Source organism: Antennarius striatus, chromosome 2, assembly GCF_040054535.1.
Source record: "Antennarius striatus isolate MH-2024 chromosome 2, ASM4005453v1, whole genome shotgun sequence".
Classification (NCBI taxonomy): domain Eukaryota; kingdom Metazoa; phylum Chordata; class Actinopteri; order Lophiiformes; family Antennariidae; genus Antennarius; species Antennarius striatus.
In genome coordinates this window covers 23,932,971-23,950,632 of record NC_090777.1, presented here as the reverse complement: position 1 = coordinate 23,950,632, position 17,662 = coordinate 23,932,971, and the positions used below count along the sequence as shown (strand labels likewise).

The 17,662-nt window shown below is 43.4% G+C and overlaps 1 protein-coding gene and 1 pseudogene across 1 annotated transcript; both read left to right on the top strand.

Annotated features, from left to right (window-relative positions):
* Positions 1–566: 566 nt before the first annotated feature.
* Positions 567–11,936, top strand: plp2b (proteolipid protein 2b). The gene is made up of 5 exons (XM_068333544.1): positions 567–1,176; positions 4,468–4,623; positions 4,712–4,810; positions 5,280–5,376; positions 5,474–11,936. Exons 1-5 carry the CDS (start codon positions 1,078–1,080, stop codon positions 5,485–5,487), a joined length of 465 nt encoding a protein of 154 aa, XP_068189645.1. The 5' UTR covers positions 567–1,077; the 3' UTR covers positions 5,488–11,936.
* Positions 10,943–15,436, top strand: LOC137601809 (piggyBac transposable element-derived protein 4-like; annotated as a pseudogene).
* The last annotated feature ends 2,226 nt before the right edge of the window (positions 15,437–17,662 follow it).

Here is a 17,662-nt window from a genome sequence, read left to right as displayed (position 1 = left end):
GTATAGTACAAGATTTTATCAAGTGATATATTTTATGTAAAAAAAACTAAGGTTAAGTCAAGATTAAGATATGTCAGTATATAAAGCAGTAAGTAATACCTCTCCTCTGAAAGGGTCAGTGTTATACGATGCATGGTTTTACTTTAACTTAAAGTATATGTTGACGCTTAAAGGAAATGCACAGCAACGTAAGAAATGATCAAAATTAAGTAAAATATGACAATATATTAAGAATACCTAAAAGTGCCAAAATAAAAACATTGCTTCAACTGTAATGTCAGAACTCAGAATACTATGTATATTAAATTATTATAAATTGTATTTTAACACCACTGTTAAAGATTAACGGTAAAGTCAATTATCAAATATATCTTTGTATGATGAAGTGATTGTATTTCCTATCATTTATCTGAATCTGGATATAGAACATAAACAAAAAGGAGTAAATCGACGAAGAGGAAAAAGGAGCAGAAGAAGAACTACAATTTTATTTCATAAGTCTACTATGAAAAAAAAACAAAAACCTGTCACTTAAAACACGTAACTTGTAACTCTGCACAGTACGTGAGTTGCAGTGTTTACTTTTCACCACTATTATCAGATAAATCACGAGCAACAACAATAACAAAAAAAAAAAAATCACTTCTGCAACAGGTTTCCCCAGGAGCACCTGAAGGCAGCACGGTGGTGCCCGCGTGCCAACTGCAGCCTCTCTTGAGGAAAGTGAGAGCCAACGCCCCACCGCCAGCAGCTCGACCCGTCCCTCCTTCCTCGTCAAAGTAACTTCTGTGCAGCTGCTGTGGCCGAGGAGACGTAGCTCTGCTGACTTCTATTTCTTCTACTGGCTTTTATTTCCCCAAGACTTTTCCCTCGTTCATTCATCGCATTCCAAAACAGGGAAACAAAGACAAAAGACGGGGGGGAACAAACAAAACAAAACAAACGGAGCTAGCTAAAAACAACAGGAGTTATCCGTCGGATCGTTGTTTTAATTTCTTGGTGCGGTTACGTTGATCGTCGGCTGCTGGCAACGACACTTCTCTCCCGTAAGAGTCGAAATAAGTCCGTTATTACAGAATGGCTGACACTGGCACGTCCAACTCCGACGCTAGCTGCGTGGACAAGCTGAAAAGTTACGTGAGGACCATGAAGGGGACGATCCTCGCTGCAGAGATAGTAAGTTCACTGACACGGTTTGGAGAGGTTGTAACAGGGTACAATGGTGGTTATAACACGTTTAAGTAGCCTGTAACTATAGACAGTGACATGGATGGATATATCTTACATGAATGTCTTATTTAGATTATTCTCAGCTGGTCTTACTATTTTAAAAGCAGTCTGACCCGGAATGTTAAGCATGTGTGAGGGTGAAAGGATCGTGAATAGAGGTTAAGGTTTTCCACCTGTCACTTTTGCCCCCACTCGTTTACTCATTTGCCACCAAAGAGCCAAATGCTGAGCAGGTCACACGGGTTAACTCGACCCAGCTACTGTTGCTAGGCACCTCCTTTTCTCCTTATCACCTCCGGCTGCGTACTGTTTGTAGGGAGAGGAGTAGTCCAAATATGGAGAAGAGAAAATGCAATCCATGCCACATTCTTAGTGGTGCAAATATCTGGCTTTAGGTAAGAGGAATATCCACGTTACAGAAACACCACAGCATCTCTGATGGAGAATGATGAGTGGATTAGATCTGTGGTTTGAAGCGCTGTCCTTCCTGACTCCTGCAACCACTTCCTGTCTAGAGATGCACTTTTATTGCTTCTCCTGCCTTCAACCAACTGCTTTCACACTATTTGCCTTTTGTTTACGTTTCACACCGGAGTGATATCTTAACGCCGTTTGACTTGAAAGTCTTCATTTGGTCAAATCGTGATGCTCCACTGCAAGGCACAGTTGTAATCCAGATCCGAGAGGTTAAAATATATATTTGGATGTGTGTGTGTGTGTTTTATTATGTGTTGGCTTACTTGCATGGTAATGGAGAGGAGAGGGATTGAGACACGGCGCTGCCACCAATAATAGCCGAGATAATGCATTTATATTTGTGAAAATTAAGACAAAAGCATACAAAAATGGATCCTGTTGCGTCCATAAAGGATAAAAACACACTTCCAGATGCCTGTAGGAGGCCTGTAGGTTTTACTAATGAATTCTGTACGAGTAAATCAACTTCCTCACGATGGTAAAGCCCCTCCAATAAACCGTTTTTCCAGGATTTTGTTTTGACGTACCCCAAGAACTATTTCCCGATTGTTTCCGTCTCACCAGTGGACATTTCTCTGTATCTCTCGGGGCCCATGAATCCCTGTAAAGGCTCCTACTGTAGGCGTTATTTAGTGAAAATTGCTTTTAATCACTGGCAGGATAAAAAAAACGCTCCACCCCCGTAACTCTGTGTGCTCATTACAGAGCAGAACCTCAGGTCCCGGTGGTCACTGGTCCACCCACTGTTCAGTGTTTCCCCCCCCTTTTTTTCAGAGGTAATGGAAATTCCAGCCCATGTGTGAAGTTTGGGAACAATGAATGCTTGAATCGCTCACAACACATCTCTACTGTGCCATTCAAGGACAGCTTCAAGCTTCACTGGATGCACTTTGTAGCTTGTTGCCCTCCCCCCCGTCCCTCTCGCACAGCCTTACTCTGGCAATGAATGTCGCAAATATTTGACAATGCAGGAGAAGCAGGAAATAAATGCCATTACTACTAATTGTGTTTATTTAAATGAGGAAATCCAACAGCCTAGATAAGAGAGGCTCAAATTGCCCACCTGATAATGTTAAACGTGTCTTTACCAGCAGGATTCTCATGCTCTACCCGCTCTTTTTTTTTCAAGTCTTCCTTTTTCTTATTACACCTGAAGAGTACAACACACCCATGTCACTCTCATTTGTGTTTGTTAACCCAGCAGTGAAAAGTCGCGATGAGTCACGCACCCACTGGGTGGGCGTTTCCAGCCTCCTGTGACTGGAAAATATTTTTTTGTGATAGAAGGAAAAGGAGGGGAAAGGAAGCGTAGTGAAAATGACTGGATGATCCGAGAGGAGGGTGAAATACAGCTGTACTTTCCACACACATGTTAGAAGCTTTTACTGCACCACAACAACTGCTTAGAACCACCCCAACCCCCAAAAAAAAAAAATTTTCAGCCCACTTCCCCAGCAACCGTTGCTGTTTGGTGTGTTTCTGCACCGTGGATTCGCTCCTGGCTCTCATGTTCCTGCCGACTATAATTAGCCAATTTCCCTCCAGCCAGGCTACAAGGGCAGCTCATTACACCGACGTGAATAGATGCTATAGCTGGGATCGTAAACCATCCCTGAAAACAGTCCTGCCGCTGTGTGGAGCACATAAAGGTGTCAACATCTCACAGACTTTCTTGTTCTGGGACGCTCTCATGTGGTGGGTGTTTCTGCGCGATGGCCTCCCCTGTAGCCTCTGCCCCTCGGAGCAGCCGGCCCTCACCCGAATAGAGCCTCTTTTGTGTGGGGGCTTGGCCTTGGCCGCCCCGCCGAGCTGGCCTGTGCCAGTCCCGAGAACACACAAGCCTCTGATGCATCTGGCGGGTCGGGTGGACGTTTGCGTAACGGGGAGGGGAGGCAGCCGTGACAGATGCAGTGCCGCCGTGGAGCTTCTCACATCACTTACGTATCGTATGAACTGCGGGCGATTCCACATCCGACGCTGTGTCTGAGAATAAAACATCCCGAATGTCAGACGTGCTTTTTTTAAAACACACATCAGGGAGTAGCATTCAGTTTATTCAGGAAGTGTTCCAAGAATAAAAGAAGTGACTCGTTTGAACTGATGTCACTTAAAAGAGAACATTTAAAGTTTACAACTTGGAATAAATTACATTTTTGGGGGTGTTTTTGGAAATATTTGATGATGTGAAATTTCTGCACAATTTAAAAAAAAAATCACATTAATTGAATTATGCAAGTATGTAAACATGCAGGGTGCAATGTATACCGTAGGAAGAGGCAGCGAACTGAATGCCCATGGCGTCTCTGTGTGAATCGAAGCCTTCACAGCTGTCTTATATTGTGTAAATGTATCCGCCCACACAGCTCGACGGCCGCAACAAAGGCAGCATTGAAAAAAGGGCCGACAGCGGTTCATGGCCGTAGGCTGCACAAGTTTATGATTTCTCTAAATCTCAGTGGAATGGACTGAGAAGAATTCCGTGTCTTTCTCCTCCTTTTGTAGAAAAACATGTTTTCAGACAAATGTGTAGTAAATCTGAGAACAGAGCAGCGGGTGATTGATGGCGTTGCCTTTCTGACCGTCCAGTTGTCTTGCCTCTATTTCTTTGCATGAAATAAAGGGATTTATGTTCTAGGCTTTTGGATTTCATTTCTTCTACCTGAACAGAATCTGTTTATTAAATTATCAAATCTGTAGATAAATTCTGGAATAACGCTGAAGTTTTCAATCTTTCTTTCTTCTCTTCTTCGTCACCCCTAGCTCATCAGTTTAATTGTAATCATCTGCTACGCCGCGTCCAACTCTGGAGGATACTCTGCCGTGGCCATCTGTGAGATGGTCTTCGCCATGATCTTCTTTGGCATCTTCATGATGGAGCTGGACAAGCAGTTCCAAGTGATGAACTGGGTCTGGAGCGTGAGTCCTGCACCGTCTTATTGCAGAGATGCTGTCACACTTCCATGGTCGTTCGGCGCTTCACCTTCTGCTTTTTTTCTCCCTGCAGGATCTGTTCCGTGCTGGTATTGGTGCTCTCCTTTACCTCATCACTTCTCTGATTTGCGTTATCAGCTCAGGCGGGGACGGCGCTCGTATTGCAGGCGGGGTCAGTTCACTTCCATGGACTAAATAATAAAATTGTTTACTTAATGTTTTGTTGCTTGTCTTTATCTCCAAGGATGTTGGAATGGACGCTGAACCTAAAGGGGACTAAGGAAGCGTAACATTTTTATCTGTACTCAGACCTCGTACTTCCTTCCTGGTGTTTGGTCACACTAAGAACCCAAGATATTTACCATAATTTACTGTTTTCAAACTCCAAACACTTAAGAGACACAAGCTATCGCCTTGTAAAACAGATCTGAATTCATGGTAACAGCAACAGGATGTGTAGTCAGCACTGCTTGGAGATAAGTCCCAAGTCAGAATGCTGATTTTAAAAGCCTCTGTTTGGCTGTGTCTGTATATGAAAAAGATTTTATGGCATTTTTCCATTAATCAACTTTTAGGTGCTTAATGTAACCCCATGATCATGATTTCTGTTGTAAATTTCATATGGATTTATCTTTTCCCAGGTGTTCGGTTTGATCGCCGGCGTCCTGTTTGCTTACGACACCTATACCATCTTCCTGCAAATCAAGAGTACCAGGCAGCACACCCCAGCCTCCACTGGTGAGGACAGAAGATACTTTCTTTCAGACTCCAAATTCGAGAACAATCTGCCTTGTTTTGTGTTACTAGTGATATTTTTTTTTGTTCTTCTTCACAGATGACAGAGTTTAAACCCTCCAAAACACATGCACCTCTTTTGAGATCGCAGCAGGAGAGCAAAGGGGAGTTTGCGCAGAAGTCAATGTGGGAGTGGATCAGAGGATGGTGGACGTTATAATGAACAGGTCACAATCGAATAAATGCCACTGCATAGTGGGAAGCAGATGAGAGATTTACTTTAGGGTCGTGCTTGAGTGGGGTGGTGGTGTCATAGTCGTCTGCTTGTCAGACAGAATAACATCTCGCACACGAGGACGCCCCCTCCAAAACATTTACTCCAACCTCAGTGTATCACTGCTTACAAAGGGAAAACTGTAAATAATAGATAATGGCTGATGTCATCAAGCAGCCTGTCTGATGCATGTCTACTGGTAATGGACTGCTGTAGTGAGTCATTCAAGCTTGAGGAGCTCATGTAAACTGGTGCTTTAGATATCGTTGATGGTAAATGTGCTCACTCGGTCGTTTCTTCTGTATTCTCAGTGAGGTTCCTCAAATGTGGCCCACTTGTGTTCAAGCGCCTTAAAGCAGCTACAAGGATTTTCAAACGGAGGAGAGCGACTCATTAATAGACCCGGACCGCCTGTTCACATATTCCCAGGAAAAGTTCTTTAATGCGTAGCGAGTTAGCCTGTTAGCAGAGCTTTCAATGTGATGTTTTATTTTGTAGGTATTGGCAAAGAAAAAAAAAGTTCAGCAACAACAAAAAACAAAACACAACTTTGATTGATCGTGGAGGGAATTACACCTTCTGAAATGATTCAAAACCAGTCCTTCAGTAGCTCATCTTTCTCCTTCCACCCATTTATTTCATCAATACACTGACTTGCATCAGGATATGACTTGGGGGTATAAATATAATCCCAGAAATAACTAAACCAGAGCTAATACCAGGTTTTATGTTGGCCTCACTACTTATCTCAATGTTCCTGTCAGCTTATTGTAATAGAAGGAAATGATGAGAACTGCAGCCATTTGTTAGTTGAAGGCTTATATTAAACCGAGTTGAACAAACTGGACTAAAACAAGCCTCATACTGCAGTACTTACTCCTCTGTAGCCACTGTTAGAGGCATGAAGTCATGGCTATACTTCCTGTGTCTTTCTTTCACTTGCTTTAGAAACAATTGAAGGTGATAACCGGGCTGAGACGTATTCGACAAGAGTTGGCAAGGCTCATGGGACATGCAGTCATCGTTCACTCGCACAAAAAAAATGAAAAATTCCTTGAAGTTGCTTTAAAGTCTCATTCAATTGAATCATTTTGTTTTGTTTCTGAATTATGAATGTTTTAAGTGGCCTCCTGTTACTGACTAGCAATATTCGGGCTGTTTTTGAACTAGTCATTGTTAATTCTATATTAATTGAAGTTGTACTCATTAACCAGCAACCTCATGTTCATCATTTGTCTTAGTGTCACGCTCATATTTCGCCTGTACTTCTGATTCTTGCTCAGGCTGTTGGGTTTTTTTGCCATTGTAACACTTTAAGTGTGTTTTATACCAACCAGTAGTACTACCCTGTGTTTCTATGTCTTGTTTTTGTTGACTAAAGATTTTCCTTTGGTGAAACACATCAAGAAAAGTAATTTTCTTGAGAAAAATCAGTTCATATTTTGTGACGTTCAGCTCCCAGTTTGAAAATGCTCTTTAAAGGTTTCCTCTATGCTTTGGTGGTTTTCTATGTAAAACATTGACTCACTAATTTTCACAACACAATGTACGAGAGATTGCACATTGGTTTCGAAATTTAAAGCAGCCTTTCTTTGGGAAATAAAAATCCTTGTCACTACAAGTAGAATTTGTCCTGAAGCTGAGAACTGTGCTATTTGAGCTCCAGCTTGTCTTCTCTAAGGAATCCACTAGGTGGCGATAGACACCAAGAACCAGCAGGTTTCTACATTGTACGTGGATTTTAACAGACAAGGCATCTGGCTCTATTGCAGCTAGTGTTTTATCCCCATATTTTTAGGGTATATTCAGTTTATGAAAATCTTTTCCTACTCTGTTCTGCAGCTTCTAAGCTCCGGTGTATCCAATATTTGTCATTTTATTATTTCTTGGTTCAGTGATTTTTTTTAGACCCGCTTCAATAATACCTCATTAACTTATCGTCTTCCTCCTCCTCCAAACTCTCTGACCCCCTCAAACTCCCCCAAATCACCCTGTGATTTATTAACTTTATACATGCTTTGTGTCCATTACCTGTTGATCTTTTATCACTCCATCCTACGTGTTATTCTGTGGCTCCGGGTTGGTTGGTGGTTGGTGATGCAGCAGGCAACAGAGTTGGAAACCTGCGTGGTCATGGAACCAGGACTCCAGCACTGGAAGTCACCGCAATCGCGTAAAGAATCCCTGGGGCACCTCCTCTGTTCTGCAGCAGAAGCTAAAGCTACTTCATAATAAAAGTGTTTACTTAACATTTTGTTTGTCTTTATCTGCAAGGATAAAATGTTGGAATGGATCTAAAGACCCCAAAGAGGACTAATGCTCAGGAAGCGTATTATTATCTGTATTCATGCTTTGTACTTCCCTCCTGGTGTTTCGTTGCACCAAGAACCCGAGATATTTACCTTAATTTGCCGTTTTCAAACTTAAAAACACTTCAGAGACACAATCTATTGCTTTGCAGAAGAGATCTGAGTTCATGGTAACAGCAACAGGATGTTAAGTTATTCTCCAAACACCCTGTGAGAAATAATCAAATATGCACAGAGACACAGGCAGACTCAAGGTAAATTTTCATACTGCACGGGAGACACCAGCAAGTCCAGTGGAGTTCAGTTTTATTGATCAGTTTAAGTACAGTTACATATTTCCATATATATCATCAAACAAGAAAATCGTCACAGGTGTAATAGGAACCTCAAGTTATGTGTTATTGGTTAACTATAATATATGTGATTAAGAAATAAACAATAATAAAGCAATGATAATAAAGACTTGATTCCATCATTTCCGTTAATCATTGCTGAATGTCTAATCCCCACATCCAGCATTACACTACCTGACCAAGATTTCTGCAATGCCTTAATATTTAAAACATTTTCATCAATTTACACTCAAAGGGAAACTACTTGTGACATCACAAACACTTAGACATCATCCTCAGCTTGTGTCTTTGACCAAAAGCACAGCAAATTCCTCTCACAGCATCATTCAGACAGGCATATTTCTCATCAAACAAAGCAGTTGTAGTGGAAGACATTATCATCATCATTGATTAATAAAAAAAGAACACAAATAGAAAAGAATAATAGCAATATGGAGAGAGATGGCATGAGAATCTTAAACAAGACACCTCCCCGTGATCCAGATGTTAACCATTGAAAGGGGTTAAAACTTTTCTTCACAAAATCCTGCACCTGTGCATTTGTTATGTTCTTCATGGTTTGAATGGCTTCAGCAATAACATGTTCATCACCTGCTTTGTCAGGAATGTAAGTACCACAAGTGTTGTTGAGCTAAACACAAACACTACCCTGTGTAGCTGTTGTCAGATCAAGAGCTAATCTATTTTGGAGGATCATGAGGCGCATGCTGTTTAACTCATTATTTGCTTCCCAGGCTTTAATGCTTGCATTTACAAAAAATCCCATCCATTATTTCAAACCTTAACATAAACTTCCCAACACTTTCCAATTGTGAACAAATTCTTAATAGTACTTTACTTGTTGACCAAAGTTTAAACTCATCAGGGATGTTTGAGCCTTCAATTGCGTCATGTATTTTTACAGTTTGGATAGACAATGCTTTTTTTTAATCATTACAAGAAGAAGCAGAAGCAACTTAAGTGTGATCATGTGCTTTTACTGGTGCGCACACACCTCCCCGATTTGGTGGAAGTTGTAAATACAGCTGATACCCACAAAGCCAATAATACTTGTGCAAGGCAAAGGTGTTGCGTAGATGGGGATGGACTGTGTAATTAAGAAGTGGACATTGTTTTGTTTTCGAGGGACATGACGGTACGCTATGAAGAAATCCGCAATCCCTCACAGTGACATTCTTCCCTTTAATCACTTTCATTTTTGTTTCCATATCACAAGACATAGGTATGTATGTAGTATTGCATTGATGTGGAAGAAATCCCCCCATGTGTGTTATACCATTGTTAGTATAGTATTCCACAAAAAACATTCTTTGGCACATGTGCATATGCTGTAATAGCAGCTTTGCAATTTATTTTCTTGAAGTCATGTAACGTCAGATATCCTGACCTCAGCTTACTGGTGCTATTACTGTCTCCTGTAAACGCACCTATATTCTTGGATCGGCCATTAATGGAAAATACAGTAAAACATGAAGATATAGAATAATTCAGTGACATCACTTCCAATCTTGGGTGTGTGGAAGAGGCAGGCATTTTTGTACACACATAACATTTCAAAAGGTTATTAGCTTTAGTAATCATTGAGTAGTACCTCTACCACATGTTGGTGAAGAATGCATTACGTTGGTTATCTGGCACAAACCTTTTTTCTCTGGTCATGTCAGCAGACCTATGAATCTGCGATTCCCACCAAAACAATGGAAAAATGATTACCAAAGAAATCAAAAAACAATATGCAAATAACTTCTTGGAAAGAAACCAATAAGATGCCAAATATCTTCTGGAGTCTCGTCCTTCGGTGTCTTCATCTTTCTATCTTCTCAGAGGGAGAGGTTGCCAGCACTTCACCTCTTAGGTCACTAACAGTGTTCTTGTCCTGTACTTGGCTGTGTGCGGCAATGAGGACCTCCCCCCAGATCTCTATCCCTAAAGGTGTGAGGATCTCCCTGCTTCACTGACCTTGAGACGAGTGGGATCTATACACCACACCCCCCTTTGTTAGTCAGACTTCCCCTCAACACCACTGGTTGAGTCTGGTAGGAGTCCCTCCTCTTGCAGTGTGACAGGTGGATCCAGGAAGATGCTCCTGGACATTCACAGCTGTCAGAGGTGTCAACAGGACCTGGAACGTACCCTCCCACTTAGGGCTGGACCACAGCTTCCTCTTAATCACCTTAGGAAAGGCCGAGTCACCGACTAGGACCCTCTCTTGGCCCTCCCGTTGAGACACAGCACAATCTGGCATCTGATTAATGTATTTTAGTGCCCAACACTCCCTTTTTAAACAGCTCAACTCTTCAGCTCGCCTTTACTGTCTCCTCAACTCTTTAATCACCAATGTGAAAGTGTGCCAACTGTAGGTAACGCCCACCGCTAGCTCGAGTCTTCTGGTGCCAAGCGTTGTGCTTCTGGCACAAAGCATTCTCCTTCTGCTACTAAACCTTCTGCTTTGGAAGTTAACCCTTCTGCTTCGGGCACTAACTTTACAAACTCTGGCAGCAATTCAACTGCTAGCAGCCTGGAACGGACCAGACGTTTCCTGTGGAAGATCTTCTTCACCCCTAGCTCATCAGCCCAATCATGTTAATCTGCTACACCCTATCCAACTCTAAATTTAGAGTACCATCGCTAAGATGGTCTGGACCATGACCATCATAGCATATTTGTCAGGGAGCTGGACCAGCAATTCCAAATGGTCATCTGGCTGATTCCCCATGACCAGCCCCTTCTGAGATTCTTGTGGAGGGATGTGAAATGAGATGAGCCTCCCACCATATATGAATGGCGAGTGCTTCCATTCGGCACCACAAGCTCCCCCTGCTGTGCCACATTCGCTCTTCAGAAACATGTCATCGAGCCCACCAGAGAAGGGAGATGATGTCAGAGAAACAGTGCTGAAGTTGTTCTACGTTGTCAACTGATGGAAAAAAAGTAATGCAACAGGTCTCCCAAGGAGCACCTGAAGGCACCACAATGGTGCCCGCGTGCCTAATCTGGGCTTGCGCTAGCCGATCACCACTACTTCCGTCACAGCAACTACCTTCATGAAAGGTAGTCGGTGTGACAGAAGGACATGAAAAAGGATATGATTTGTTTTGCAGGTCTGTTTACACACCTGCAAAAATATGTTTTTCCATTCATCCAATAGGTGAGCGGAGGCTTCTTTTGATCCAGCAAAATTTGCTGGATCAAAATAAGCCACAGTAGATAAATGATCCAGAAAAGTTGTCTGTCTCACTCATCATTTCTCCAGAGACGAGCAATGAAGCGACACCTAAGTTTAGACCAGGCAGTTTCTGCATGTTTGCAGTCCGATGCTAGCAGTGCCTCTGAGGACTCTTTCAGCAAAGAAAAGTCCTCATGAAGCCAGGAGGATTCCAGCGAGGCATATGTGCTGGAGGAGGAAGTGGAGGTGAAGAGGAAGAGGAGGAGGAAGAGGATGTTGGATCAAACTCTCAGTGGGCATCTAAAAATGGAGAAATACTGTGGTCTCCCTCCCATGCAGAGACCTTGCCTTTTTTGCCTCCCTTCATTTTGCCCCCAGGGCCAACTGACTATGCTGTGGCCAGAATCACAAGCCCTGAAAGTGCTTTTGGTCTTTTTTTTTTCTGAAGAAATCCTCCAGCTTATCTTAAATTTTACCAACCTGCAGGGGAGGAGGACGGTGACCAACTGGAAGGAGCTGAATCTGCAGGAGCTGCATCCATGCCTGGGGTTATTAATTTTAGCAGGGTTATACAAAGCAAGCCATGAATCTGTGATGAGCTTGTGGGACAAACTGAGGGGCCGACCCATTTTTGCAGCAACAATGCCTCTTTATAGATTCATGGAAATCAACCTGGCCCTCCGTTTTGATGACAGACTGTCCCGACCAGAACGCCACAGGAGGGATAAGATGGCTTTGATTCGACACCTGTGGAGCCTATGGAGCAGTCGCCTTCCAAAGATGTATAAGCCGGGAAGGGACATATGCATCGATGAACAGATGGTCGCTTTTAGGGGCCATTGTTCATTCAAACAATACATGCCTTCCAAACCAACCAAGTACGGACTCAAAATCTGGGCTTTGTGTGATGTTCAGACCTCTTACGCGTGGAAGCTCCAGGTTTATGCGGGGAGGTCTGCGTCAGCTCCGGTGGAGCGCAACCAAGGAATGCGTGTGGCACTTGAGCTCACTGAATTGCTCCAGGGCCACACGCTGACCACGGACAATTTTTTTTACATCTTTTCCACGGGCTGAGGGGCTGAGGAGGAAGAGGATTGCCCTGGTCGGCACACCGAGATCCAACAAACCTGAGCTCCCCCCGCAGCTCTTAGACACTAAACAGCGGCAAGTGCTGTCAACGTTGTTTGGATTCACACAGAAGACGGCGATCGTGTCATATGTCCCCAAAAAAAACAAAAATGTGCTTCTCCTGAGCACAAAACATCGGGAGCCAGAGGTCCAGGAATCAGGGGTAAAAACCCCCACAAATAATAATGGACTATAATCGCTGCAAAGGAGCCGTCGACCACCTGGACCAGGTAATTACGCATGACTTATTTATTTCACTTACTGGTATTTATTTACTGTTACTCACTACGTTTGATGGTGTGATATAGCAATAGCCTATGCACTTTAGTTCGTTGAATATTTTTCTATTTATCAAGAGGGACGTGTGAAATTGTATTCATGTCTTTTTTTTTCTTCCGCAGGCTTGTGGCACCTGCTCCTGTCGCCGGCAAACGCGCCGCTGGCCCATGTGCGTTTTTTATCACATGGTCGATGTCTCCTGCTACAATGCCTTCCGTCTTTTGATGTCTGTGTACCCCGGCTGGAACAGCTCTTGGTCCACGAAACGCCAACTTTTTTTGGAGCAGCTCGGCACAGCGCTTGTCACACCGGCCATTGAGAGCCGAACGCAAATGCCTAGGGCACAATTTTCGGCGAGCCTGGTCCGTGAAGTCCAGGGCCGGGCCAATCATGAGGAAGATGGGGCAGGGGAGGAGCCACAGACGGTCGTGGCCAAATCACGTAAGGCTTGCATGCTGTGCGCTGATCAGAGGAGAGTTTGGAGCCAGTGCGCAGTGTCACGCACATGCATGCAAGAGGCACTACAGGATTGTCTGTGAGTCTTGTTTCAAGTGCCAGTGAACATTTACTCTCTCTCACACTCACACACACACACACACACAGAACAAAACATACCATACCACGGCATACACTATACAAATATTGTTCTTTTATGTTCTTTTATGTTTGCAATTTAATGAATGTTGAAATGTTTATATGTATAATAAAATATATAGTTGTATAAAGGTCTCTTAAGAGTCGACTAAAAACCCTCCTTTTTGATAGAGCCTACAATTAGCAATAACACTCACCCCACTAGATATGCTGCTGCTGCTATAGGCTTAGGCTGCTGGGGGTATTTTTTCTCCGTCTCTCCCATTAAAGGGAGATACCCTGAAGCTTCTGTCACTTCTCCTTCGCTTTCTTTATCGTTCTATGCTCTTAGAATTTATTACTACTCCTAGAATTTATTACTACTACTGTCAAATCACACTCTGTCTGCACGTTACTGCCGCTGTCTTTGTGCCTCTGTTCCACAGGTGGAGAAAGCGGATGGAAGACAGGATACCCAAAGGCCTGGAAATACCACCCCCAATTCAGCGACAGCGCACTATGGACATGAAACTGAAACTGGCCTATCTGCCACTCTCTCTCTCTCTCTGTCTGTCCGTCCGCTAGCATCCGTCAAGGCGGATGACCGCCCTACAGAGCCTGGGTCCTGCCGGGAGTTCCTTCCTCAATGAGGGAGTTTTTCCCCGCCACCGTCGCTTATGCTTGCTCTGGAGGGCATTGTTGGCTTTCTATCTGTGCTTTGAAATGTCTTCAGATATGATTAAGTGCTATATAAATAAAAGTTGGGAAGACATGAATGTAGTTGGTGTGAGACAAGAGGATTCAAAGGACAGGGCTAGATGGAGGATTTACTGAGTGTTGTTAAAAGGAAAGGTGATGGAACACCTTCATGCTCCTATGCCAACTTTTTTTGCAATATGTTGCTGACATTAATAAGCTAGTTTTAATGGATTCACCATTCTCAGCTCCAATCGACCTCTCAACCTCAGCGAGCTGGCCACGAGATGATCCGAAACCGGGCTCGGGCACATTCTGAATCTGAAGTGGTCTACAGGTGACAACCCTGGAGTAAACTTTGACACAGGGGGTATGCCTACATGCATAACACTTCTACCACACCCCCAAGTCATAAACGGACTAACACCCCCCACTCTGGGCATTAAATGACTCCATATTACTGTAACAACCAAATATCACAGTGAAAACAGTAGCAATAAACAATACCCAGAAGCCAAAAGAGAGAGGATAATATCCAATGAAAACGTCCATAATATGACTTGAACAGATGCTCAGTCTTTTTAATCAGTTCGCAAAGGATAAGAGTATACTCACGAAGCCTAAGCAGGAACGACGATGCCAGCACACAGGGTCGTAACCTCCCATCAAAGAGCGCCGCGGTCACTGGTTCCCGCCGAAAAATGGCCGCTTCCCGCGTTTGGCTCGCACTGCAGCAACGAAGATGGTCAGCTCCAGCCGACTAGCCCGAACGGTCACAGCACCAATTTTTGAAGCGGTTCTAATTCTGCGTCGTATATTTTGTTGGTTTGGAAATCAGGACACCTTCTACTTTCGGCTTAGACGTTCATTAATGTCAAGCAGAACTCCAGGTTTCTCTCGCATCTCATTAATAGCAATTAAGCTAGCGTGACCTGATCAAGTTAATAATGTTCACTGACTTAATAAATTAATCATCCGCCCAGGAGTCGGTTTGAGTCCATACACCGTCAATATGATGAGCCCGGGGGTCTGTACCTCCAGGTACCCGCGAAGAACATCCACTTTTTGTGTATCCCAAGTCCAATTAATGCGCCGCTCAACCACGCAGCGCACCTGCGCCTCTCTGGATCTCAACGGAAGTGCTCTTTTCCGCTTTACAAGATAAAAGCACGACCTTCCGCCACAGTAAACTTCAAAATAAGGCTGTCCTTTCCGTCATACAGCGACCACACTAGTAGTACTACTATTACTACTGCTATTTACTAATGCTGCTGCTATCCCACTATTTCAACTGCTATGAAAAATAAAACAAAGAAAAGTGGAATTGTTTGAATTGTTGAGTAATATCCTGGGCACACTTGGTTGCCTTTCCATTTATTGGGGGAAAAAACAGAACAGCTAACGTCTGCTGGTTCGCGTCTATACGGAACAGAATAAAACCCCGAAGCACCAAAAAATGAAGTACTGTACTGTATTTGGTTACAGCGCCATCTTTAGGGAAGGAGGAGACATCGCACCTCCCAGCTATCTGAAAAATAATACACAACGGTATCTTCAGTGAATGAATGAATAAATAACCGGAGGTGGGGGGGGGGTGTCTCCCTGCAACGAAAACCGCTGTGACGTTAGTGTGTGTGACCAGTGTCTACATGTACACACAGAATGGACGGCTATTTTCTGACGTATGACAGCTCCACGTCGAAGATAATCATGCTTGACAGTTGGATATTTGTTTGTCTGTTTCTTTATGAGTCATAATATTTATAAATTTGTTTATTCATTCATTCATTCATTCATTCATTCATTCATCCATTCATTCATTCATTCATTCATTCATTCATTCATTCATTCACGTTCCTCGCCAAAGACGCTGACTCCAGTTCTGGGTCACACCGGGATGCGCTGCCTGCTGGTGGGAGAACTCTGATGGGTGCGCTTGGTTTATAATACCAATACATTTGTTTTCATATGTTTGGTATGAAGTCTGATATTATTGTTTTATCGTGGAATTTCCACGGGTTCCCTCTAGTTTATAGTATAATATTGGGGGAAGCTCACGTTAGTTGTATTTATCTTTTGTTTTACGACGTGAGTTTGCGGAGTTCAGCAATTTGTCCAATTAAGTTCTAAACGGGTGTTACAGCCAGTGTTTTCGACTGTTGTGTGCGTCCACAGAAATGTAAGTAGTGTGCATCCGTTATTGATATGTTTTAGACATGTTTTATTTATTTATTCAGTTTATTTTCTTCTTTCCAGGCATGTTATTACAACAGATTTTACATTCATCATTGTTGAAACATCGGCAACATCACCCGAAAAGAAAAAAAAGGGTTGACGGGTAGAAGCCATTGGCTTGTGAAGTTCCCGTCCCCTAAATCAACAACATCTCTCTCATTACAGCACATTGTCAATTAATTAATTAATGTTCTTTATCTATAGAGAGCATTTGCTACTTCCCATGTTTGCTATGCGTGATCCACCTAGTTTGACACTAATTAAGGGGCCGCGGTGCGTGCAGTTTGGTCTCATGGCGCCATCTTGTGGCAGAGTTAGGTAGCGGTGGCATACGCCAGACAACTCTGCCATTCAGCCGCCTATTATGTTTAGAGTTAGTAGTTATATACTGTACATGTATTTCTCATAATTGTTTTCCTCTTTCTTCCTCCCTTTTTAGAAACCACACACACAAACTCAGACAGATCTAGCCAGTTATACGTTTCTGTACACCCTGTCAAGCCACTTTGACGCCATTAAGTGTTCAACCAGACTTGTGGATTAGCAGTGATTTGATCAGTCACCTCAGTGGTGGGTTGTGATTTCTGGAACCAAAGTTTATGAGAGAAGCTACTCTCTCTTATATGGTCCTTGGAGCCGGATCCCCAGTTCACCGCAGGAGTGTCAGGAGGAAGACACCCCCCCCTGCACACCTGAAAGACTACGACCTCTCAGGCATCCATAGGGTAAGCGACCTTTCGCCAAACCCTTCCAGCCCTGTGCAGCAGAAGGAGAGGGAAGGCGAAGAAGGAGCAATCAGCAGTGAGTCTTCAGCCTCACCCATTAGTCAAGAGGATTTTCCCTCCTCATGGTGGACAGCAAGAGATCAGTGGTCCCCTGAGCAGAAGCATTGCCAAAGATGTGGAATGGAGACCCAAGGTGTGGGAAAACACAGCCTGTACAAGGAGCTGGAAGAGTTGAAGCTGTAGAATGCTAAACTGTAGTCTCCCTTATTGTATGCAATGCCCACCGCCAGCTCGTTTTACTGTAGTTCAGGCAAACTGGAGGATTGTGAGCACAAAAATTTTTGTCTTACCGCCTTAACCATACTCCATCTACGAGTTCTGCTTCGGGAGTTGACCCTTCTGATTCTACAGGTGACGGTTCAATTGCTAGCAGCATGGAACGGGCCAGACGTTGCTTGTACACTCTGGACACGGCTTCTGTTAAAAAGGCCAGCAGTGATGATCCAAGCTGCAGAAATAGTAAGTTCACTGACACGGGGGTAATCTGTATG

Excerpts from the sequence above, each read along its gene's own strand:
- plp2b (XM_068333544.1), top strand. The coding sequence starts at position 1,078 with ATGGCTGACACTGGCACGTCCAACTCCGACGCTAGCTGCGTGGACAAG. Across the intron at positions 4,624-4,711 it reads TGATGAACTGGGTCTGGAGC|GATCTGTTCCGTGCTGGTAT; the intron begins GTGAGTCCTGCA and ends TTCTCCCTGCAG. Across the intron at positions 4,811-5,279 it reads GCGCTCGTATTGCAGGCGGG|GTGTTCGGTTTGATCGCCGG; the intron begins GTCAGTTCACTT and ends ATCTTTTCCCAG.